Raw genomic sequence first — 25,873 nt, 5'->3', positions numbered from 1 at the left:
CACACACACACACACACACACACACACACACACACACACACACACATATATATATTGTAAAGGAGTACGCACGGAAGGGAGAACGGGCTCCCTCCCGTCCTGGCCCTATACGTCTTGCCTTAAATTTTCGCCGATATGCGTTTATTAGACCGTGACCTAACCACCTGGCCCATCGACAAATCTTATTGAACTATACGCTTATGGTTCACTTTCGTTAACGAGAAGTACTCAGCAGCGGCTACTGTAGCTCCCTTATAAGTACTCATTGGTGAGTCTGTGTCGACTGCTACGACCTATAACGCTTATGGGAACAAAGAAAAACTGCGCAAAAAAGGACAAGACAGAGAAAGAACCACTGTCTGTCTTGTCCTTTTTTTTGCGCAGTTTTTCTTTGTTCCCATAATGTCATACCAACTAGCCCCTCACCGTACGCTTCTAGACTATAACGCTTATAGGGAGTAACTGCTATGCTCGGTTCTTCAATAGTTTTAGTTCATAATATACACTCTGGTGATGAATGCTTCGACAGCACGTCAAAGGTATGGAATGTTTGTTAATGTTGCACGGCCCGAAATGTAGCCCATGATATTTCGGGTTCCTTGCCTGGCGGTCAGTGCGACAGCCATTTAAATGACGAGAATGGATTGCACGTTGAAAGTATATTGAAAAATGTCACTTTTCGGAGGGCTCTACACTCATTCACACCGTATTCAAAGTTGCGCGCTTACTGTCTCGCTCATGTACCGCCGTCACTTGGTAGCCTCAGAGCTTTTTCTTGGTTGCTTTGCGAAGTGCGGTCCCTTACGCCTTTGAATAAGACCCATGCGAAAGGGACGCATAAAGCATGGATTTCACGGGCAGAGATTTGCGCTGAATGCACGGTGCCCGCCAAAGCACGACCGTTGCTCACGATAGCGAATTATTCGCGAAGAGTGAATGACGGTCATGATGTTGAAGAAGAGTACTCGCGTGACTACGCACATTCTGCACAGCTTGGAAATATACGATCTGGCCTCCATCCGACCAAATGTCAAGTCTCGATAATTTGCACTGCGGACTGATCGGAAGCATTAACTTCAAAAAAACACCAAACCAACGCATTCCGTTCTTCTCTCTCTTTTTTTTTTTGTATACATTGACTAGATTATATATCTCTGCAACATGCATGATAGACTCCCCTAATCCTCTATTTTTTGAAAACAATCTATGCAGACATAAACTAACTGTTCCCGCCAGTGCACGAAACACTACGCTTTGCAATCTGTCCGCAGCTTGCACATTTCTCACATACTCCGAGTTTTCTTGAGGCAAACAAAACCCTTCAGACACCAAGAGTTATCAAGGGCGGGAAGACCTGCAAAGGTGCATCCAGTGCAGGCATACTGCTGGCGCGGTCGACGGCCCCATTGGTGCGCAGTATGCCTGCAGCAAGGTGCGAGCTTTGCGCGCAACTCGGTCAGCTTCCGCGTTGGTTGCGCGCGTACTCGCTCCCAGGATGCGGGATCGAGAGGGACACATGCAGAGGCACTCACCGCGAACATAGCGTTCTGCAGGCCGAAAGGGATGGGCGTGAGCCTGGAGATGATGACCACCTTGAAGGCGTGGCCAGTGTCAAGCAACGCCAAGGTGGAGCGGACTACTTCGCTGGACAGCAGCCGGGCCATGATGAAGCCCAGGAAGAAGCGCTTCATGACCGTGTGTGCTACCGAGATGCCGACGGACGCGGCCGCGGCTGTGACCGCGACTCCGAGGACGAGACCGAAGTGGTAGCCGCAAGCGAAATTGAGCAGGATGTAGCCCCAGGTAAGCGGAAAGGCCACCAAGGTGTACATGAGCACGAAGACGAGGCACACCGTCTCGCTGTCTTGGCTGTCCAGCCAGACGAGGCATTCGCGAACGTACAGCTTGCCCCATACCAGGGTGAGAACGAGACCCCCGAGCACGGCAATCGTGGTCAGTGCCTTAAGCAGCCAGTTCCGATCGCACCCGAAGACGGCGGCAAGCGCCGACTTCTCTCCGGCCGGAGGTGGCGGCCGATGCTCGACAGCGACGACGGTGCAGGGCGGGACATCGTCCTCTCCGTCCGGGGCCCAGCCACGGAGCGATAGCAGACGACCGTGCGCGGAGGAAACCATCGGCTCGCCTGTCCCATGTGAGGGCCGCTGCGTGATGCTTGTCCGGCTCGCACGAGCAGCCTCCCCGCTTGCAGCTGGCACAGCGAGGCTCTCCGGCGCGAGCGCTATCGCATGCCGTGTTGCAAAAGTGACAGGGGACGAAGAGACAGCGACCCGACTCGCAACGATGCGACAACAAAACAAGCACCGCACGGCTGCTCGGCCTCCCTGCAACCGCTACTTCTCCTTTCCCGTTACTCGCCGCCTGCATCTGCCCGACCCATCCCCTTCTTTCTCACTGGCGCTTTACGATCGTGGCGCCACCCCTTGGCAGGCAGAAGACATTCGAGCAGGCGGCACTACAGCGGCACGCACGATTCTCCTCTAGGATACGCTCTCCGACGAGGTTAGTAATCTCGGAGGCAATGCTAGAGGTTTCCCATAACGATACATGTGGCGCTGCGCGCGGACTGTGCGGTACTGAACGATAGCTCAGCTCTGCGATGGTGCTTGGCCGCAGAACACCTAGGTTGGCGTTTCAGTCTCTCAGTGCCTACGGAAATGTCGGATGCACTACATGTTTTAGACCCCGGAAGCTCCTCAAACCAAAAATGTCGGGATGCGGACTGTTATGAAGTGCATTCAGGATTTCATTAAATGAAATATAGTTTAGTATTGCTGACCATTAGCGTCTGCTCTACGCGTTCCAGCATTAAATAGCTGTCAATACCATAATGATTTGAACCTATAAGGCCATAATTCTTAATAATTCTTGAGCCACTAGCGCGTGCAAGTGCGTTTACAGCGTGCACATCGTCCAAGTTGCGTGCGTATTCAGTGGTTGCAGTATATTAGCAATTCTGCATTTTCTGACGCATAATCATTTGGTTCGCGCTGTCCTCTTTGCGCTGTAATAAGGTCAGTGAGTGCCCTCATTGAGAGTGTCCTGTGTGATCGTCGCACCCTCATATGGCTACAACAATTATCGTTGTATTGCCGCTCAGCGCTTCAAGAATATCACTGGAGGCGCTCGATGGATGTCGTTTTAAACGCGGATAGCTGACATTGAGAGACGTATGCATGGCAGCGCTTTTAACGACTCCTTGTCTCGATATGTTGACCAAACCGCAGCAGTGGCCCAGTGGGTATAACGTTGGCCTGCTGAGCTCGAGGTCGCGGTTTCATTCCCAGCCGCGGCGGCTTTATTCCCATGGGAGCGAAATTCAAAACGACTTTGTAATATGCATTGGGTGCACGTTAGAGAACGCCCGGTGGTCAAAATTAATCCGGAGCCCCCAACTACAGCGTGCCTCATAAGTAGATCATGATTTTGGCAAACACGAGAACTTAATTTTTTTTTGTATGTAGCTTATTCGGTAGTTCTTAGGATTCAACAAAACTCTAATCAGGCTGCGAAAAGACTGGTCATCGGGAAAACAAAAAACAGAAAGAAAAACTCCAGCACTCAATGTTCTTAAGCGTGCGGCACTTGCCATAACTTGGCGGTTATACACGAGATCAGTTATGCCGGAAGCATCTGTATATGCTGAACTGGACATATACGGGGTCCTTGTGCCTGTATGGAGAATGTGTTTTGTCCTGCTAATAAATCGTGGTATCTGTGCACATTAATCCACCGTGAAAAAAAAAACGGGGTGGGGGGTGGGGGGGCTGGCCTAATAACTTTACGTAGATAAGATACGTTGATGGCGTCATGATTACGATATCGCGGCCATTCATATACTTCACTAGTCTTGCCGGTTCTTTGGAGGCAAGAAAGATTACATGAGCAACATATTTTTATGCGGAACGTCGTAACACCGAATTGCTGCTGGCGGCTATTAATTTTCTTTCGCTGTTATGTGTGACAGCTAGTTTTGCAGAACATCGCGGCTATATTATTAGATTATCAATCAATCAATCAATCAATCAACCAAACGTTAGCCTTTGTGCTGGTGCACTTAAAGAGTAACACGCAAGACAATATGTACAGACATTTGTGGTAGCAAAAACAATGCAAGATAGAGAAGCAAATAGGGAAACAGAAAACGATGAGGCTGGCGTAAAAGGGAATTAATCATACACCCTGAATAATAATAATAATAATAATAATAATAATAATAATAATAATAATAATAATAATAATAATAATAATAATAATAATAATAATTAAGACAACCTAATTAACTTAAAACAAATATATTTTTTCGTATAACTATTGTGCGCATAATCGTGCAAAAACAGGTTTGCGTTAAAGTTGGGTTTCTTGCTGTTACTGAGAAAGAAATAACTGCTTGCCAATGGAAAACAACCCGGCGAGACGTCGTCGCTCAGAGTGACGTTGGTTGCCTGTCGTAAACCAGCGACAGTGTTCTACATTTCGCCTGCGATTAAAAAGAAGTATCACTGCACACACAGTCAAGTAGAATGCACATATACCTTTTACTTTAACTTCGCTCTGGTCAAATACTGTGTTTTAATTTTAGTGAAAGATTAGCAGAAAACGCAGCGTTATTTAAGTGACTCAACACCAACGTTAGAGAGTTTTAGATCCCGGCACTCAAGCGTTGGAGGACACAAACTCCATTGTGGGCCTTCGGCGTTCTTTTGTACGCACAGTGGTGCACGGTGCACGCAGAAGACCGCACAAAAAGCACCACGAAATTGCTGAATGAGAGACCATGTTCTCAGCGGTGGCCTTTTGCCATGGTTGTCAGCCGTACTATTAAACGTTCTGGGATTTTCGTGCAAAAGACAGGTAATTCCAGAACAGTATACATGTAGTACGTACTATACCAATTAACTGCAATCAACGTGTTTCATTACCCGAAAATCAACCCAAAGCCGCTCGCAGAAAAGCGCTGGCCTTATACATTTCCATGCGTGCCGGCGGTACGCCAATTTTCACTGATTCTTTGACTCTGCTACGAAGCCTACATCGATCTCGCGGCCAACAGTTAGGCGAAAAAAAAAAAAAATCCAGGAGTGCAGATTTTTGAACTAGTTGGTTCGTTGCATCAGTTGAAATCATAGTGCTGGATTTCGTAGTGCTGGATCATAATGCTGGACGTGCGCTATTTCAGAAAAGCACGTACTTATACCGACTCAAACGAGTGGAAATCACCGCACGCGCAACCCACCATTTTTCCAGATAGGCCGTTTCCTTTCTGCTCAGAGTAATCGATGGAGCACTGACGCAGTTTGCACCACCTTTTGCAATCAAGCTTGCTTCTACAATCTCCCTCGTATCTTTATGTGTATTTCTATACACGACTACACAATCCTTAAACAGTGGTTTACACCCGCAATCATCACAATCTACGGAGACATGTCCATCTCGATAACAGCGCACGTCCTGTCGTCTTTCTTGTCCGTGTCAATCCAGCGCTATGACTTTAATTAAAAAACAATAATAATAAAACTCGCTCAATGACGTAAAGCGGGTTTTTCTGCATATGGTATAGGCATCGCGGCGAAGCCTCAAAATAGGCGCTCGGTCGCTCATTGTTCTTTCCTCTTGCTGTAATGCGCGAGGTTCGTTTGAATGATAAGCAACACAAACGAGCGAGTGCAGAGAAAAGCTCAGGATGAAGGCGATATAACCGTACGTAGTGTTAGACATGCGTTGAAAGGAAAAGCTTTCTTAAGAAAGAAAATAGCAGCTTGTATAGAGACCCCCCGCATCACTATAGCCAAGTCGGTGATGGTTACATAGACTCCCGAACAAGTTTTACCGTGGATATCCGCTTTATCTTCCTCATAAAGACGTTTATTCATTCAGAATGCTAGGATTTGAGCTGAAGAATGGGAAAGCGAGAGCATCATTTCTTGCGTTTGCATCCATGTTATAGGCAACAGATTTCCAAATGGGTTACAATAGTGAGGAATAAAGCAATGCATACCGAAACACGACGAAGACTGATGGAAATCAGAATGCAGTGACCAGCGCATTGCTGAAAGCATGTAACACCTATGGTCAAACCGCACAGAGCCCTCGTCGTGAGCCTTGTGCTTTACCAGGTGTATGCATCTGATTTCGCATAGGAAATCGCCGAGCAATTGTTTTGGAGTACTTAGCTACGGAAGAAACGTTTGAGAGGCACTAAGAAACGGCAAGGTTCTGCACAAGTATTTGCGCCTGCGGATTGTTTCAGGCGCACTGACAGAACTCTACTGCGGCGCATGCGCTGAGGGATGGACACTTTCAATGCATTGAATACTATTCGTATGATGGTGAGCTGATGGACAACGATCAGCAGCGACTGCCGCTCCATGGTACAGCTCCGCAATACCTACGTCGACGGCATTTGCTGTGCTTTACAATAGCTTCGAGTCCTGCAACGGCATTCCCTACGAACAAGAAAAACCTCGACGCGGTGCGTAATAAATCATCGCCGTCTGCTTCGGAGTTCCCGAAAGCTCGTCTTGTTTGAGAAATGTAGCCGAAGCTAAGTGTATCCTCTCAAGCTTTTATGAATTCGAGAAACGGCCCGTATTCACCTTAGGCACGTACTTCAAGTGAATAATCACTTGTTGCCGAGTCTGACAAATCAATTCTGCAGAAGTCTGCAAGGCGCGGGAAGGTTCACGAAAGGGAAAATTGTCATTTAGCCGACTGTAGCACGAAGATTATGGGTTTCCCTTGTAGCTTCGTGCGACGGTCACGTGGATTAAAGTTTTCCCTTCCGAGTGCTAAGTCGCATCAAAAAAAGAAAAAAAGAAACAAACGCGGTTTCGTCACGCCATTGGCAACATTCAGCTTTCAATCATCACAAAAGCACGGCAAATAATGCCACCACACTGCCCTCCATAGACGATGTCATCTCTTCTCATTTGACGGTGGCTTCCCAGTGAATAGCAAGCGTATATTCTCTTACGCGCTACTCTGCGGGGAAATATCTTTCTGAAAAGGCTGTGCCCCGAGCAGCTATTCTACAGAGAGCACTGGTTTATATCAGCTCGGAATACTCGAAAACGACACGTATCTTCACTGGTGGATGCTCATCAGTGCCAGAAAGCTCTTCCTTCGGTGTGCGCTCTCCACAAGAAAAAACGTTTCCCTATCGCTTTGAAAGAACAGGGTGATCGACATTAGCCGAGCTTCGTGCGACCAATAGAAGCGGTCACGAACTACCTGTTATGGCATCTTCCGCCACATATTGAACCATCTTTACGGACTTGAAGGCAGCCTTGCAAATTCTGCATGAGAAAGACTTGAAAACTCGCACTGGCACCTGGGCATTATAGCGATATTATACATATACTTAAACCACTTGGCATGTAAAGCTGGAGTCACCTGATCGCCTATCCTTTCAGTGGATTCCATCACACTGCGGCATATCAAGCAATGAGAAATCAGATGAAGTGGCTCGTAGGGGCCACGACCACAAACGTTCACGAAACGGCTCTCGTGCGGCGGCGGTGAAAGCAGACAGCGGAGTTCATGAAGCAGCAAAGTTGGTCTTAAATGTCAATAATAATAATAAAAAAAACACAGCCAGCAACGCAGCCCAATCCAGGCCGTCGGGACGCGCAGCCAGACGACGGCTGCAATATTCAGGAACACGGCCTCGGATATAACGGAGATTATAGAAGCATTAAGCTCGGATATAGCGAAGCATCTTAAAAAGCTCGGGTACAGAGAAGGCATTTCTCCGGCTGTAGTAAAGCATTTGCAAAGTCTTAACTGGGTAGATTTGGGGCAGTGGCAGAACATGCATGTACACACACACACACACACACACACACACACACACACACACATATATATATATATATATATATATATATATATATATATATATATATATATATATATATATATATATATATATTTATATATATATAAGGGTGTTTCAGTGAACACTTTCAACATTTTTTAAAGGTTTCCTGTGGCAGATGCTCAATTCTAGTTCAAGAGCCGGTCCACCCGAAGCGGCGGACACTACTTGCCCAAAAAATTGAAATGCAAAATCGGTTAATTAACCAGAATTCACTAATTAACTTTTAGCGAATTATCTTATGACCCATATTGAAATTTACAAATTGTAGCAGTGGACTTCGCAAGGCGGATCCACTTGGCGCGAATGCTCAGGACGACACCACTTTCGAGATATTAATTCCCGAACTTTGCGGAGAAATGCATTGGCGTTCCAGTTACCTGTGTGCTTCAGTGCATGAAACGACGTTTTGTTGACAAATTAACTGGACATGGACATTGACCAGTGCCATGGCGGTAGTGGCCTTGCTGGGGTCTTTAGACTGTGTTCTAGAAGCGAAACACCCATTTCTTCACTAGGCCTCCTAACACGCAGCGAGAAGGGTTCTTTGAATGTTGGGCGATTATGAAACAGTGTAACGCACGTCAGGTCATTTACAGTTGCGTAACAAGGATGTGCTCAGGATTCGAAAGCACTTTGAGGAAATATGTAAAACCATAGTGTGACCTTTGCAGGTTAAGTGACCACTCATTAGATTCCACGTACAGACTTCGTGCAGGGCTCGTCCTGAAGGCGCCTGTGGACAGGCGGATGCCTAAATGATGAACGGCATCCAGTATCTTTAGCACGCTGGATGCGGCAGACTGGTACACTACAGCGCCATAATCCAAACGGGAGAGGCTTTTGCACAGGTTTATGAGACACTTCCTATCGCTACCCCATGTTGTATGCGACACAACTTTAAGAGGAATCATTGTGTTTTAGCATTTACTCTTAATATATTTAATGTGGGCTGTGAAGGATAGTTTGGAGTCACGTATGACACCCAAAAATTTCTGCTCTGTGTGTAGAGGCATGCGTTGTTCATCGAGTTCACTATCGACATCTGGGACCAGGCCTCTCCTCCTTGTAAAAAGGACGCAGGAGCTTTTATGCGGATTTAACTGGAACCCATTGTCATTTGTCTATTTGGACACCCTGTTCAGGGCAACCTGAACCTGTCGCTCACAAATTGCGAGATTACACGATTTGAAACTTTTTTGCACATCATTAACGTATACCGGCACGCGGAACGTAAAACATGGCACGCGGAATTGATGAACGTAAAGAATTCATTTTTACGATAAAAAGAGTACAGCTTAGTACGCCACCCTGTGGCACTACCGTTTCTTGGAGAAATGGCCTAGAGAGAGCCTTTCCAATTCTGACACGGAATACGCGGTTTGGCAAACACTTGCTATAACGTTAAGCATGCTTCCGCGAATGCCCATTTTCGCGATATCCTCTAGCGCCACGTCGTGTCGTACGCCTTTTCCATATCGAGAAATATGGACAAGAAATACTGCTTGTGAATGAAGGCATTACGGATGTGTGACTCTATGCTTACTAGATGGTCGGTTGTGGAGCGACCTTCCCTGAAGCCGCACTGATAAGCATTTTTGTTAGATACGAGGAAATGTAACAAACGGCGATTTATCATTTTCTCAAATAGCTTGCAAAGACAACTTGAAAGCGCTATCGGACGAGAGCTCTCTCCATGGCAGGTATCCAGAAGCCCAAGTGGTGTTAAAAGTGCAAGAAGTGTTATTTGTGTATCTTTGTGCAAGTTTTTGATCATGTCATATACAATTCTGTCAGCTCTGGGTGCAGAGCTCTGACATGCGTTTGGAGAAGCTTTCAGCTCGGCAACGCTGAAAGGACGGTTGTAGGATTCATTCGGTCTGCGTTTCCGATCTAGTGCCTTACGTTCGGCTATTTATACTTAAAGGACGGTCTAGAATAATTATTCGAGCTAGAGACGGCCCTCGAAGCGCTCCGCAAATGCGTCTGCCTGCTCTTCCAAGGTATTCCCTTGATCATCGGCCAAGGGTAATGGCTGAGTATGCTGCCGGTTAAGCCTCCTAAGCGCATTCCAAACTTTTGTTTATTGTGTGTAGGAGTTTATGCTTGAGAGAAATCTATCCCAGGTGGTTTTCCTTGCCTGTCGCCTTGTCAGCCTTACCTGCGATTTCATGTGCTTAAATCCTAAGAGACTTTCTGCAGTTGGTGTTCAACGCAGTGTATTTCATGCCTTTTCTTGTTTCTTCCCTGCCTGTCTGCAATCGTCATTCCACCATGGAACGCGTCGCTTACATGAACGACCATTTGTTTGAGAGATGCATTTTTCTGCTGCGCCGATAATAAAAGCTGTAAAATATTGTACTGCGCGTCATCTTTAATAAAATTATTGATAAAATCTTGTGTTAAATAAGTTGATTCATTAAACTGCTTCCAATCAGCCATTTCTAGTTTCCATCGAGGCACATGTGGTGAACGGTCATGTTGCTCTACTAGCTTGAGTAATATAGGAAAATGGTCACTCCCTAGTGGATTTTTTATTGCCTCCCATTTCAGGTCAGGAATTAATGAAGCTGACCCAATGGCCAGATCGAGTTATGTGTGAAGTTAAAATGTGTGGGTTATTTCTTATTAAAAAGGCATTCACCAGAGCTTACAAGAAAATTTTCGTCGATTCGCCCTCTAGTGTCGCACCGGGCGTCTCCTCGGAGACTGTCGTGGGTTTTGAAACATGTAGGGTTCAAGAAGCTGATCCACTAGGCAATACAAATATGTTTTCTTGAGCTGTTTATTAGGTGGCAAGTACAACAAGAAGATTGTAACTAACATGTTAAATGTGAGTGCTTGGGCGGCGACTTCCTCAAGATGCGTCCGAAGTTGAAATAAGCGACATGCTACACTCAACTATGATGGCTACACCACCTAACGAGGCATTATCATCGTCACGACCTTTCCGCAAAATAGTGTATTGTCGGAGAAAGGTTGTATCTGTAGGCTTCAAGTGCGTCTTTTGAACACACAGCACCTTTGGATTGTAGTTATGGAGGAGTTCTCTGATATCGTCAAGGTCTTCTAACGTTCCATTGTAGTATCTGTGTTTGTATTATAGGAGAAGCGTTAATGCTGTCTGTTGGAGAAACAAAATTTAGTTCACGGGGCCTTTTCCAGGCGCCATGACACGAAGTTTGTCTTTTCTGGAGCGTTCGATAGAACTGCGCCGCTCCTTAGGCGCTGGATGCGCCGTCACGATCGATGTTACGTCCATCGCTTCTTGCGAAGCGCTGGACAAGCGCTCTTGCGAGCGCTGTGTTTGACGAGAGGGCTTCGTCTCAATGGACGATACACTTGAGGCCACCAGCCCGGAGGTCGATGGAACCTTCTTCTGGGACGCCAGTGCAGCGCTGGCTGCAGCCGCCAAGGTAACAGATGGCGTCACTGCCGGCTCACTCTTTCTGGGCCGGACAGGCGCCGGGGGCCGTTGTGGCGCTGCCCCATGGCACGCCACTTCAGCAAAGCTGACTTTAGGCAGGTAGGACACCCGCCTGAATGAGATGTTTTCTTTTGCTCTTATTGTGACAATTTCTTTTTCTTTGTTCCATGATGGGCACGACCGCGAGTACGCGGCGTGCTCCCCATCACAGTTAACACAGTGGAGAGAGTTTTCACACGATTCAGAGGAGTGCTCATGAGCACTGCATTTTGCACAAGTTTGGCGGCCTCAGCAGTTCTGTGAGCTGTGACCAAATCGCTGGCATTTGATACATCTCAGAGGGTTTGGGACATATCGTCTGACCCGGATCTTCACATACCCTGTCTCAAAATTCTCAGGGAGCACACTTGAACCAAAGGTAAGTATTAGGTGCTTTGTTTTAATCCTTTTTCCGTCGCGCCTTAGCAGAATTCTCTCAACATTGGTTACGTTTTGATCGCTCTAGCCTTCTAATAGTTCACCCTCTGTGAGCTCCATCAGGTCATCATCGGAAACTACACCACGGGTGGTGTTCATCGTGCGCTGCGGGGTCACTGTCACTGGGACATCTCCAAATGATACTAAGTTATGCAGTTTCTCGTGTTGCTTTTTATCGCAGATTTCCAAAAGATTTCCGCCACCAACCATGGAGCCCTACAGGGGGACGCTGCGGGACCTGTAAAAGAGGCCCTGCAAACGCCAGCTATACGTTACCACTATAACCAAATATGACATAACCTAGGTTGGCTACTCACTCAACGTTAACCTTTGCTGTCTGGAAGATCGGAAGTAATAAGAAGTGAGTAGGAGACAGGAAAGATGGAAAGTGAGATGAAGACGAAGGTTGGAGGGAGATAGACAGGAGAAGGCGACTGCCGATTTCCGCCGGGTGTGTCACTCCGGGGGTGCCGTCTGCGTGAAGACGAGGGGCGCGTTGCCTCCGCCGAGGGGCCACGAAGGTCCAAGCACTCAGCATTGGCTCAACCCCCAGGATCCCCTTTTCCCGAACACGGCCAAGTCGCCCACGGTTGGACGCGGGAGGATCCAACCCTCGTGTGCTTGGGTACGTGGTCTCGCAACACACGCCCCTGCGGGGAAATCTCTCAATGAATATAAATGATGAAAGTTTGTACTTACCGTGTCACAGCTTTAGATTCTTTTCATCTTGTTTGTATTTTTGCGTACTGTGCTTATCGCAGCATCCCGCCTACTCCTCCTCCGTGGCGTTGCCGTTTTCATTTCCTCGGCAGAGGTGGCAACCCTAATTGGCATATATTTACGAAGACTTCTTCTTTTGTGGAGTAAGGCGAATATAAACTTTTTCGAATACGAATCGCGTATCGAATAGTCACACGCAGACGCATATATTTGCAGCAGAAATATTTATTTTGGCGTAATTAGGTTCCACGCTTGTATTGACCACAGTAAAAAAAGGCAGTTATTACGGGATACTTGAATAGCCTTTCAACATATTTAGAGCCTGGTTGCAAACAAGCTCTCTAAGAATGAATGGCTGTTGTATGACTATAGCTTCGCAAGAACGCTAACAAATGGTTGCTGAAAAAAAGAAGTGACAGACTACAAGCAAAAATTACAGGTTGTTATGTAGGCTTCCGCCGCGAAATCAAAAACAAAGCTTGCATTATCCATTTTGTTTCTGCATTGCTTCTAAAGCTACTGACGTTCTTTCACTTGTGATTACTTGGTGCATTTTGTTGAGCAGGGCGAGAACAGTCTCTGGACTATAACAGTCGGTTGGTGCGAAATAATTTGTTAGTTACCATATTAAAATGCCAGATAGTTCATTTTAGAATACAGATAGGAATAGTTGGGGTGTGATATTCAATTCGTATTCGAATCTTCGAGTATTCGCCCACTCTTACTTTTTTCACAAAGGACTGAGGCATCTGCATTGGCAAAGCGGTATGTTGGAGCGAAAGGAACTCCGGTCTCCCCTACTAAGACGCTGTGAGTTTCTCTACTATATTTAACCTGAGCTTCCAGCGAGGCTCCCAACACGACAACCCCATTGTACCACCTTGGTCAAACTACAAGTCCGTTCAATTTTTTTTTAATTATGGGGTTTTACGTGCCAAAACCACGATCTGATTATGTGGCACGCCGTAGTGGGAGACTCCGAATTATTTGGACCACCTGGGATTCTTTAGCTTGCACCTAAATCTAGCTACGCTGATGTTTTCGCATTTCGCCCTCATCGAAATGTGGCCGCAAGGGCGGGGATTCGATCCCGGGACCTCGGGCTTAGCAGCTAACTACAAGTCCCTGTTGCGACAGTTGTGGCTGTGTGGTGTCGGTCAAGCACATTCCACTATACTGTAGAGCGTGCAGTGAAAAAAAGGCCCTTATGCGAGACAAATACGGCAACACTGCAACACGATTCTTTGATACTTGGCCGCACATGAGGTCCCTGGCACTCTCCGTCAATGCAACTTCAAAGCACTCGATTTCTTGTTTGATAACCTTGAATTGATTGCCTGCCTTATGAAAATCTAGCTGTCATTCCCGCTCTGATATATGTACGTACACAAATCCAGCAGTGAAATCAATATTACAAGTCGGACTCGGACGTTAATAACTGAAGATGCCAAAAGTGAAATCAATGTCCAAACTTGTATGACTTTCTTTTTTTTTGGGGGGGGGGGGAGATTCTTGTTTTTCACTTCCTTCTGCCCTCCTCCTTCTAGGGCCTTTCTTTCCCCCTTTCCTTGTCTAGCATGTAGACGAGATACTTTCTGCCTATATCTGCATATATATATATAGTGGGAGCTCTCTCTGTCCTTGTACAAAAGACATAGGGCACAATATTTTAATAAATCCGTTTCTCACACTTTCGATACTTTATCCGCAGCTCATTACTTCCGCTGGTATACGTATTTTCGACTAACATGGTTCAGGTAATAATTAGGATATGATTAGAACGGCGCGGAAAGCTTCCGTCCGCCCTGTTACATCTGCGGTTATAACAGTCGAAGTTAATTGCCTTCAGTGCGCGTTCAAAAATCGGACTGTTTGATTTTTTCAGTGATTTATGTCGCGGTTTCTCTTGACTATTCGTAATGTTTAACCTTGAATTACGGGGAAGGACGTCATTATTGTTTCCACTGCAAACCTTGGCCAATCTCCTCGTAGTGGGCACATGCCATATTTAAAAGGCAACAAAAACAAAGACGACGATCAGAGCCTCTCTGTACGTATTCGGGTTCGGTGAAATTCCGGGTGTAATCTGAGGTGCTAACGGGTGGGCAGTGCGACTTTTGTTGTTGTTGTTGTTGTCGCACGTTATCTGGCGATTCAAGCGGTTGATCGACGTTTAAATATGTGTTGCCTCTCGCACAAAATGTGAACAACGCCATTAGTCTGAACTGGCATAGTCCACTTGTTACACGCGTATTTACTGGTAGCAGAACATGAAGAGAATAAGTTTTCTTTCTTTTTTTCTTTTTTTTGCGATATACAGCGCGGATGTACAAGCTCTTGCAAAAGTGTAAAGTCCACCAACTCTCGTCACCTGAGATTCTTGTGCGTTGGTGCTGCACTCACCGTGTAGCTCGCCTGCTAGAAGAGCGGTCTTTTATGCTGCCACCGACGAAGACCAGAAACAGTAACACCAACGACGCAAGCGGCGGCCTTTGCACTTTTGCGACCTTAATTTCTGTCCAAACTAAGCGCTGAAGCCCATGCTTTCGCCTGTCTTCCAAAGGAAAATGGATCCTGAAGTGGCGTTCCAGCAAGTAACGACGCGCTACGTAGGGAGCGTCCACGGGCTCTTCAATTTTCTTGAAGCGGTAAGTGGAGAATATATGCTATGTTCCGACACAAATAGTGCGCCATGCACTATTTTCATCACATTTTCATCACTTCATTACTCAAGTCTGCTCTCCCTTGTGGCACGGCTAAAATGCACGAATAGGTGGTGTCCGAATCCACGCCCATGTGAGGGCGCCCAGATAAAGAGATGCAGGTCTTGAAGGCTACTATTTTGCTTGCTTCATGCGGCAGAAGCAATTCCGGGAGCCGGAAATACGTAATTGACGTCGGGTTTTGGAGACCACCTATTCTAAACATGTTTTCCAAACACCTCTGGATTACCGACGTACTCAGCTGCAGCGCAATGTCTTCATCTTCATTTGTTTCTCAACAACATAAATATGCCAGCCGGCGATGCCTTTGAGGAATTTTTAATCGCGAGGCCCGTGGGAATAAGGGAATCGTTTCCAATTTTAAGAATCCGTTTTGGTTTCCGGTTCACTTATTCGATGTTTTTCTCTTATAAATAAGGGTGGAAATCCGATCATGGAGTGCGGGAGGAGATCCCCGCACTCAACATAGTCGTGTAGACTATTAAGCACTAGGTGCTACGTGAGCTTTCCCAAGCACGATGTTAGTGAGATAGAGCGCAAGTTCTCGAATTTCAGTGGTTTGCCCGGCTTGGGAATAAGCACCACCAAGACATGTTCCCACTGCTGATGGATTTTCCCAGCCTCCCAACATTGTTTGAGAAATTACTTCAGGCCCTGGACAGAATTGTCATCCGGAGTGCGGAGGGTTTTTATGGTAATCCCATCCGCTCGCGGAGCTGAGAAGCCTTTAAGTTTGCTGAGGGTGGCCTTCAACCTCCACTTCCATGTTAGGGGAATCTAGTTCTTCGTTCAGTTCTCCAGAATAAGGAAGAGTTGGCGTATGTTCTTGTTCCCCGAGGTACCGGGCTTGCAGTTCCAGAAGAGCTTCGCGATCCCTTGCTTGCTGGTGGACCAGGCGTGCCATGTTACGCCTCTGCTCGGTCTTGGTATTTTCTGGATCCATAAGTTGACGTAACAGATGCAAGTCTTCACCATCCCCAGGCGGCCTTGGATGCTGTCGCATACCTGGCCCCATTGCCGATTGCTGAGCTGGGTGACATGGTTGAGGATTTCTTGATCCAGTTGCGCTATCCGGATCTTAAGCGTATACGATTGTATTTGTGCTTCATCCATCGTCTGTGCATATCGTTTCTCGCTTGCCCCATACGCAAGAGACGGCTTTCTACACCCGCAGCCCTCGTCTCTTCGGGGATTTCCTGGGTATGATTGAGCACGTTGGCCTGTAGCTCCATTACGCACTTGTCAAGGATAAGAATGACAGTCGGTGCCACCTGCTGTCTGGCTTTACGCAGACAGTCCCATTTGGTAACGGGGACTCCTTTCCCCCGCAGCCGTTTGGGGTGCACTTCCCCTTGGGTACTGACTATAGTGATCGTTGCCCAGGCACGGTTGCATGTTCTGCCATATGTACTGGGCTGTGTTCTTCACAAACGTGAAATCTGGACAGTTATTTGCACTGACACTGTTGCTAATGCAAGTCAATTCTAGGAGGTCTGTCAGGAGCGCCAGGCCCTCATGTTGCCCGAAGCACCATAGCTGTTGACCCTTTGGGGTCTCTGTACGGTAGCCTCAGGCGGCGTGCATGGCGTTCAGGTCTCCAAGGATGATAATCGGGTGATGCGCGCATCTATGAAGAGAGGTTACAGGGGACGCGATCGTTGCCAAAATTCGCTGCGTGGCTCTCATCGTACTGCGGCGCTATAGCATAGAGGCAACCTATTTCTGCAATAACGTGCTAACTTGGCCTGGTTGCTACATGTCTGAAGAAAACGAGCAACAGTGCTGGACAACGGGACGTGACTGAGACAGACGACAGCGCTTCGTCTGTCTCAACACGACAACATGTTTTAATGCTAAATAAAAGCACCGCTCTCTCTGCAAGGTCCATCATGGTGGCTGGGACGCGTTCGTCGGTGAAATCTGCAGCGTGTCTTTTGTCGTAATGCGCCTACTTGCCTCGCTAGCTCGTGAAAGCTTCACGTACATCGATTCCTACAATGGGTGGGATCTGCGTAATTGCTTTTTTTTTAGATTTCATTCTTGTTACCCAGGGAAAAATTACAAAAATATTACAATGCGGGGCAGTACGACACAACCCCATAACGAGCAAAATAATTTGAGCACCTTGAGAAGATCTCACCATGTGAACGGCCACTCCGCGATAGACATCTCGTGGTATTTGCGCGCACAATGCGAGAGGTCTTACTTTTTCGTCCCGGCGCCCGCAGATCCTGGGCTCCATCATCGCCTGCCTGTACTTCATGTTTGGCGTCGAGTCCCGCAGCCAGCAGTTTTTGTACCTGTCAGCCATGACGTACGGCATCAACGACGTCCACTTCATCTTCTCCGCGCTGCTCTCAGAAGCCGATTCCACCTTCCTTCCATCGTCCATCTACGTGAGTCACTCACTGCCTCGCGCCACTGGTTGATAGAACACGTGATCCTCCATGGCCTCTTGTTGGAACATTTTTCTCTTTTTTCTCTATCTCTCTTCTTTTCTTTTTTTTTTCTGGCATACGGCGCGTAAATACTATGTGTAGAGCGTGGCGGAATCGGAAGCGTCAAGCACTGTGTCTGCAGGGGCAATCGCGGCATTCCTACACAGACTGAGGAAAAGAGCCGGAATTAGTATTTTTTCCATTCATTGATTCAGTTCTCACCGAGGCAGATTTTCTTTTTAGTTCTGCTTTGTACGCACTCCGCCATGCAAACCTAGCATTCCTGCCACCAAATGTGAATATCATGTGATCTCTATCAGCACAGGCAAGGTTCGTGTTTATTGCAAACATTAGGGCACGCGCGGGACTTTCGCAGTTTAGGCCAGTGGTAGCTCAAGGTATATGGCGCTCATAGTATGCAGAGTGTTGCTTTTTTTAAACAATACAGATTGTTCATAAAGAAGTAGTGAGGGCGGCGAACGTGGCGTTCTTGCTGACAAGTTTCTAGGCGAGGCGGACATACTTTGCCGCCGATAAAGTTAATTTCAGAAGATTAACAAAAATTCATTAATTAACTTTTTTATTAGTGCCTCGGGGGCTGTTGTCTAAACGGCTCATTTGAAGGCAGTGACATCTTCATGCGCACCAGTCTTAAAGATCTTGAAAATTGCATCGAATTCGAGATATGCATCATCAAACTACAAAGCCCAATCGAGGCGATATCGAGACTGATACGCACGTCCCGTAACGCGTCAGGCGGCAACGCCCCGTAAAAGAAGTGCGGGGCAAAGTTTGAGTGACAGCGTGCCGCAGCAAATCCGCCGCACACGCCGCACACCGCCGCACACGCTTGCGAAGCAAAGCGTTCCGTATAGCTGCCGCGACTGGCCGAGACGTTCTGAACTTCCGTTCGGTTTCGGTCTCATTCGATAGCGGGGCCGCCTTTTACGCGCTCCCGCGGCGCTCGGTTTCGATATATGGTCTAGATTTACGGATCTAATTCAATGATAAATATCTCGAATCAGGTGCGACTTTAAAGATTAAAAAAAAGAAAAGAACAAAATGAGGGGCCATTAATATGTGACTGTCTTCAATTTCGCCGCTTAAACTACTTCCCCTGAGGCACTAATAACAAAGTTAATTAATAAAGTTTTGTTAATTGTCTCTTGACGCTCACGTTATTAGTGGCAAAGTATGTCCGTCTCGCCTAGGAACTCATATGCAACAACGCCACGTTCGCTGCGCTTATAGCCTTATTATACAAAATCCGTACTGCATGTTAAAAAAAAAAGAAGGATAGGGGGCTGTAGAAACAGTTCGAATAGCGTAGTTTCAAGATAACGAGTTCTAAATGCATTTGGACTGCACTTCTCTTCTTGAACGCATTCCTCGCGCATTTTTGGATTATCTGCACCTATTAGTTAGATATCTTTTGTGACGCGTTTTGGAGACGGATATCTAAAACTGCAGCTGACCTAAAACTTGCTAAACGGTCAAGCCTCGAACACCAGCTGGCTTCAACTATCGGCTTAACGGTATTACTTAACTATTGATTATACTGCTCTTTTGTTTAACGAACTCCTCATTTTACTTATTACGCGCTCCCGACACCCATCATTGTTATTAGTTACCGAAAAAAAAATTACATCTTTATCTCTCCCGCGCAATATTACTGGAACAAGTTGGACGTCAGCAGCGCGCCCTGCATATGACCACATATCTACTTGCATCTCACAAGATATTGCAAGGCGTCATAGTGTCTCGAATACCTATGCGGCAGTAAGTGGCGTTCTCACGCCGACTTCGTTTGGCGTTTCGCATGTGCTCGGTAAAATATCGTCTGCAACCTGCAGTCAGTTGCAGACATGTCGTGCTTACCATTGTCACGCGTTGTTCCGACCCTTCACCAATTTTCACCGTTCCAGTTCGTCCTGTATCAACTGACGTCGTCGTTTTGTTACATCATCAACGCCATCGTGATCATGCAGACGTACAACAGCCCCGGCGACTGCATCTTTGGAGGGGTGAGGACTTGCCCGCTTGATTCTTCAGATTACTCGGCCCCTTTCCGCCCTCTCTGTATATCTCTTTCAAGGGAGACCCCAAAAGTTTATCATTATCCTCCTCCACGTCCCTGAAAATGCAATAGTGCTCTCTGTGGAGCGAGTTTAGCTCATCCCATATAAGCAACGCAAACAGATTGGAACAAACAGGACTATGTCGCTGCTGTACATTGTATATACTGTCCTGTCAGGGTGTCTACCAAATCGACATTTCCAAATTCCCTGAGTTTTCCAGGTTTCCCCTGAGTGCCTTTGCAAAATTCCCTGAGTGACACAGAACCTTGTTTTATGTCCAGATGGGCTGACACCATGTCACCCGATGCTTTCACTCTCTAGTAAGCATGTTTCAAATAAAAAAATGAATAAAAAACGACTTAATCCAGTTTGAATACTAAGGCGTAGTATCTATGTTATTCAAAAAAGAAAAATAGAAGAGAGGGGTTAGTAAAATGCACAGGGAATAAAATATCTTCTAAAAAAGGGTGAAACCCGTTGCAAAGTGAGTTCATCATTTTCAAATACAAATGAAAAGAAGATGCATTCAGAAGTAAATATTTTCAAATATGAGCTATTTCTGTCAACTGATGGCAAGCTCGATGGTATGAGGCCCGAATTTTGCCACAAGTGAGATTCTCTCTCACCAGCTGCAAAGACAACGTCAATTCTCCTGCGCACAACGCCTCCGTGTTGCGTTTCACTGCTTCAAAGAGTTTATCTTAATTTGGCTGAGGGACACCTGCATTTTGGCATCAGCCAACACTTTGTTTTTTGAGCTCAATCTCCTTCAAAGAAGCGGCGGCACGCTTCCTTTCCCATTCACTTCTCAGTGCGTCAGTCCTTTCTGCTCTCGTCCTCCTTCCGCCGCGCGTTCGACCCGCAGACCATGTGAAGCACCCTCTTGCTCGGTAGTACAGTCAACGTCCGCTTTTACGGGCTCCTTAGGAGCCGCGAAAGCGTCCGAAAAAAATCAACGCAAGTCTTTTCATTTCATTTCATTTCATTTATTATACCCTCAAGACCACAACGTATTAGAGGGGAGTAGGGTAAAAAAAAAGTTACATAACGATGAAAACAAAGAAGCCAGCAAGTGATGTAGTCATAGACATGTGATGCCCGAAGCGATGGTGTTGATTATGGCCGTACGAAATTGTGCCTGGTCTTCAATAGCAATCGCAATCAACGTGGCGGGAAGGTGGTTCCATTCGTGGCACGTCCTAGGAAGAAAAGACTCATGACAAGCTCTAGTGCGACACTGCAAAACTACAACTTTGTGATGATGATCAATGCAAGGAGATATGTAGGTTGGGGATGAAATAAGATTATCGCGCAGATATGAATTATGGAAGTATATTTTATGAAACAAAGCCAGGCGAGAGCATTTGCGACGACCAGAAAGTGGTGGAAGTTGGAGGATGTTTTTCATAGAAGTCACGCTAGCCGTGCGGTTATAATTGCTTAAGATGAAACGCGAGGCATAATTTTAAACACATTCGAGAGATTGGATTAGTGTCTCAGCTTATGGGTCCCAAATTGATGAAACGTATTCCATTTACTCCTAATTAGCGTCTTGTACAAAATTAACTTTAATGATGACGGAGCGGAAGAGAAATTTCGACGGATATAACCTAACATGCGATTACTTTTATTGATTACGCTGTCGATGTGTAAAGACCAGGAAAGAGTAGAGGTTAAATGGACACCTAGGTATTTGTAGGACACAACTGCTTCCATGGCAGTATTATCAAGGTAATAGGTCGGAAGAGGTAGTTCACGGCGGGTTACACGCATGGTTTTGCACTTAGATGGGTTTAGTTTCATTAACCACAAGTCGCACCAGTTACAGACAGCGTTAATGTCGTTTTGCAGAATGTTAGCATCATCGGCGTCAGAAGTTTCACGAAGAATAACGCAATCGTCGGCAAAGAGATAAATGTTAGAAGAAATTTCATTGGGTAAGTCATTAATATAAATAAAAAAAAAGGAGAGGGCCTAACACTGATCCTTGAGGAACGCCAGATTCAACAGGGCTAAATGTAGAGAAGTGGTTATTAAATGCAACGAACTGGGATTGATTAAGAAGAAAGTGCTCTAGCCATGCAAACAGATTAGGGTCAAGATTTAGTTTACTAAGCTTAAAAATGAGTAGTTTGTGACATACCTTGTCGAAAGCCTTTTCAAAGTCGAAGAAAACACAGTCTGCACATGAACCTTTATCAAGAATAAGATGAAGATCGTGAGTGAACGAAAGCAGTTGTGTTTCACAGGACAAACGTTTGCGGAAACCGTGCTGTGCGCGTGTGAAGAATGAGTTATCGTCTAAGTGCTTAACTAAATGAGAAAACAAGATATGTTCAACTACTTTACAAGGAATGCTAGTAAGGGAAATGGGGTGGTAGTTATGAGGTGAGCATTTGTTGTCGGACTTGTAAAGTGGAACCACCTTCCCAATTTTCCAATCTGCAGGGAGCTGATGGGTGTCCAAAGATTGCTGGAATATTTTTGAAAGTAACAAAGATGAGTGCTCGTAGGGGCTCAAATCGCCACAGGCACGTCCGACAAAGCTCTGAAGGTACGCCAGTACATTTATTAGGCATATCGGTGCGCGTACTGTGGCAGGAGACGGCGGGTGTACACCTGTATAATTAAGGAATACATACTCTGTCCCGTGACAATTGCCCCTTCCTAGGCTTGTTAAGCTTCACCGCTATACTTTGCGTATGCTTCACCGCGCAACATTAGTGTATTGAGGTGAAGCTTACTTTAAGAAACCGGTATTATGCAACACGCCGTGTTTTCCGAGCTTCGAAGCCATCGCGATAATTACAAACGCGGAGTCAGTGCCATTGCTGACAGTGGTGAATTCTTTCGAAGAAAAATACGGCACCGAATGGCAAGAAGCTTAATAGCGAACGTCAAAGCACCTAGGCCTAAAGTCGCCGCGGTGGTGGCTACAGCTGCCAGTGGATTTGCGTGCGAGAGCGCCGGTTCGAGGCGGCGAGATAATCTAAATGATCGCAGTGGTGGCTATGATTAATGCCGTTTCGGACCTGTGATCACGGCAGAAAGTCTGGAAAATCAGACGGCGAAGGGTTCTTACACATTTAGACGTTCTTACACATTTACTCTTTGGGCACGTGGTGATGCCGCGAAGCCGTCTGAATTATCGGGCATGTCCGAAAAATCGCGCGTCCGCAAAATCGGTCCATGACTGCACAATAGCAACTCCTCCAGCCGACGACACGCGTCAAAGACGATTCGTTACGATTCCTCTCTGTTTCTCGAGCCAGCATTGGCGCGACTTTTGTTCCCTTTCAATAAAGTTATAGCTAATTTTTTCTGAGAGAAGCACAAATTCCCTGAGTTATCCCTGAGGGTTTCCAGACTATTCAAAATCCCTGATAATTACCGGTTTTCCCAGTTTTCCCGGATAGTCGGCACCCTGCCTGTTCTTCGGCGTTCTCTCCGTCGGGTATACCATATGTGTTCGTTTTAGTTATTTTAGCTGCACTAAATTCTTTAAAATTGCTTGCAGCAGAGCACAGTTCAAACGGATGAAGTGAACACTACAAATTATTGCATTAATTAACCATTTAGTTGCAATTTACGAATTATAGCCGGTGAGTTCGCAAGGCCTATCCACTTGGAACAAATTCTCAGAATGGCACCAGTTTCGAGGTATTCATTTTCGGAGTGTCCCATGAAATGCATGGGTGTTCCAGTTACGTTTGTGCTTGAGTGCATAAAACAGTTTTTTTAAGTAAGTGGAACAGCACATTTTTTTTACTACAAGTTTGAGTGTCAGCACGCCGCAGCAAATCCAGACCCGACCCACAGCCGTACACGCTTGCGAAGCAAAGCGTGCCCGACCCGAGTAAAAGTAAAAACTTAATCACTGAAAGTTTGTTAATTCGTCAATTGCACATTTGATTACTCGTGGAAGTAATGATCGCTTTAACAAATAATTTAGTTCAAGGTTTAGAATTGTGCTAACTCCCACAGGCGATTTTTTTTAAAATTAGGTGCAATGAAAGAAACAATTAAAGGAAAAAAAAAGACACCCGATATATATATATATATATATATATATATATGTATATATATATATATATTGGGTGTCTTTTTTCTTCCTTTAATTACATATATATATATATATAAGCTAAGTTGGGCCGCTTAAAGTAAAGATTGAATCATAGGTGACTATAGGTTGTTCTTTAGGCCTGTTGGTGTGTTATCATACACATTACGTAGCTCGTAACGGACGCGGGTAACAGCAGAAAACTCTGTGCGTATTAGTTGTTCTTGCTGTTGTCTTTGTCTGTTACGCACTTCGTAATCCGTTTGAATCAAAGACTCGTTGTTGGGGACACCGCGAAAAAAAAAAGGGACGAAAAAAAAAATGGCTGTGGCTTAGCTAAGGTTAAGCCCAGGATGCGAAGCATACTAGCCTTTATTTTAGTTGTTGAACCACTGTTTAGCCTGGTGAACTGCTTTTGCTTGGCTATATTTGGTTCGGCTAGACGAAGAAACAACTCATGCGTTACTGTGCTGATTCCTTTATTTTCAAACCAATAAATACGCTCTACCGCTACCAATACTGCTATACCGCTGGTATAGCGGTATTGGTAACCTGGTATAGCGGGAGGAGCGGGAGTTAGGCCGCAGTACCATCTGTGCGACCGCAGGCGAGCGCACGAGCTGAGACCCGGCTATGTAGCTACGCGGCCGCAAGCGAGCGCACGAGTTGAGCCTCTGCTTTTGCAGCTGCTATGACGTCATATGGTAGCTACGCGGCCGCGCGCGGCGCAGCAAGGAAGAGCGTGGTTGTGCGGCTAGTATGCTTCGCATAAAAACCGGGACGATACAGAAAGGTAGGATGAGGCAAACAGAAAGCAAACGCGTTCCGTTCCAGTACATTATCTGGGATAGAACACAACGACAGCCGCACACAGTGTTATAAGATGATGCGTTTTGATCGTGATGTTTTGTTTAGTTTTAAATTCGAAACAAATTCACCATTGACTGTGCATTGAGAAGTGTCTTTATACGGTGAAAGTATTATTCTCGGTACGCGTGACGTTTGGACGTTGTATGTCAGTTAGAAAGAAAGCTGTACCCACCTTTCGCTACATTCATACAATCCTAGTACCCATTCAGCTAATAAACAAGTTAGAATTTTTGAAACCTAGTCAAATAATTTATTATTTCTAATTATTGTGCGCCTGTTCGCATAATATATCTACAAGTGTACGTGTGTACTTCGTGCCACGTGCGATATGTCGATTTTCAAATGATTTTAGGGGAAAAAAAGCCTTTGATTTCTCACTGTTGGGCCTGTTGCGTTTCAGATGGTCAAGATGTATTTCTTTTCTTTTTTTTTCAGCTCGGTGGGCTCATTTGCGGCCTACTCCACGCAGGTCATCTTATTTACACCCTGAAGTGAATCGATCGTGGTGCATATTGTCCTTTTCTAGAAGAACACGTTGCCTGTCGGTGAAAGAAGTGTGCTCGTGCCATGACATGGCGCGAGAACCGCTCAGCAGTTCCTCGCGCAATTGTGCGCTTCGCAACGTGATCGCGGGCGTTCTGGCATTCGAGCGAGAAATAATCGCTTCCTGCCACATCGCCGCGAACGTCGCCGATTATAACGCCGATCGAGTCTTGCCGCGGTATATGTGCGCGGGCATTTTTGTCTCGGAGGCTGATTGTGAGACTGGCAACCGAGCCTACTGATGTCTGAGATGATGATTAGGGTGGTGGTGAAAACTTGTTTAATAAGGCAAAAACAATCGCCTATTTGTTTATTTAGTTATTCATTTATTAGTTAGTTAGTTATTCATTTAAAAGTTAGTTAGTTAGTTATTCATTTATTAGATAGTTAGTTAGTTATACATTTATTAATTAGTTAGTTATTCATTTGTTAGTTAGTTAGTTAGGTATTCATTTGTTAGTTACTTAGTTAGTTACATGTCACCAATGCCAATATGATATACAGGGTAGTTGCGTAACAATAAATCAGTGCATTACTAGAGTAAGCGGCGTATAACGAACACACTACAGTGAAAGAATAAAAAGTATACAAACGGTAACACGCAAAAAAGTAAAGGTCACGGGCGGAATCATTAAAGAAGTGT

At 45.8% G+C, this 25,873-nt stretch overlaps 2 protein-coding genes across 2 annotated transcripts in view; one reads left to right on the top strand and one right to left on the bottom strand.

Annotated features, from left to right (window-relative positions):
* Positions 1-2,393, bottom strand: part of LOC139054083 (transmembrane protein 64) — a 46,421-nt gene extending 44,028 nt beyond the window's left edge. The window contains exon 1 of the mRNA XM_070530607.1: positions 1,533-2,393. Coding sequence (XP_070386708.1) covers positions 1,533-2,135 — 603 coding nt within the window. The 5' untranslated portion in view covers positions 2,136-2,393. The remainder of the gene's footprint in view (positions 1-1,532) is intronic.
* Positions 2,394-12,302: 9,909 nt separating this feature from the next.
* LOC139056150 (uncharacterized) lies at positions 12,303-25,528 on the top strand. The gene is made up of 5 exons (XM_070534099.1): positions 12,303-12,423; positions 15,082-15,166; positions 17,470-17,637; positions 19,605-19,703; positions 25,123-25,528. The coding sequence occupies exons 2-5, from the start codon at positions 15,086-15,088 to the stop codon at positions 25,180-25,182; spliced, it is 408 nt and encodes a 135-aa protein (XP_070390200.1). The 5' UTR covers positions 12,303-12,423; positions 15,082-15,085; the 3' UTR covers positions 25,183-25,528.
* The last annotated feature ends 345 nt before the right edge of the window (positions 25,529-25,873 follow it).

Source organism: Dermacentor albipictus, chromosome 1 (assembly GCF_038994185.2).
Source record: "Dermacentor albipictus isolate Rhodes 1998 colony chromosome 1, USDA_Dalb.pri_finalv2, whole genome shotgun sequence".
Taxonomy (NCBI): Eukaryota; Metazoa; Arthropoda; class Arachnida; order Ixodida; family Ixodidae; genus Dermacentor; species Dermacentor albipictus.
The sequence above is the reverse complement of the archived record's forward strand: the minus strand, read 5'-3'. Positions and strand labels throughout refer to the sequence as shown.

Excerpts from the sequence above, each read along its gene's own strand:
- LOC139056150 (XM_070534099.1), top strand. The coding sequence starts at position 15,086 with ATGGATCCTGAAGTGGCGTTCCAGCAAGTAACGACGCGCTACGTAGGG. Across the intron at positions 15,167-17,469 it reads TCTTCAATTTTCTTGAAGCG|ATCCTGGGCTCCATCATCGC; the intron begins GTAAGTGGAGAA and ends CGGCGCCCGCAG. Across the intron at positions 17,638-19,604 it reads TCCTTCCATCGTCCATCTAC|TTCGTCCTGTATCAACTGAC; the intron begins GTGAGTCACTCA and ends TCACCGTTCCAG.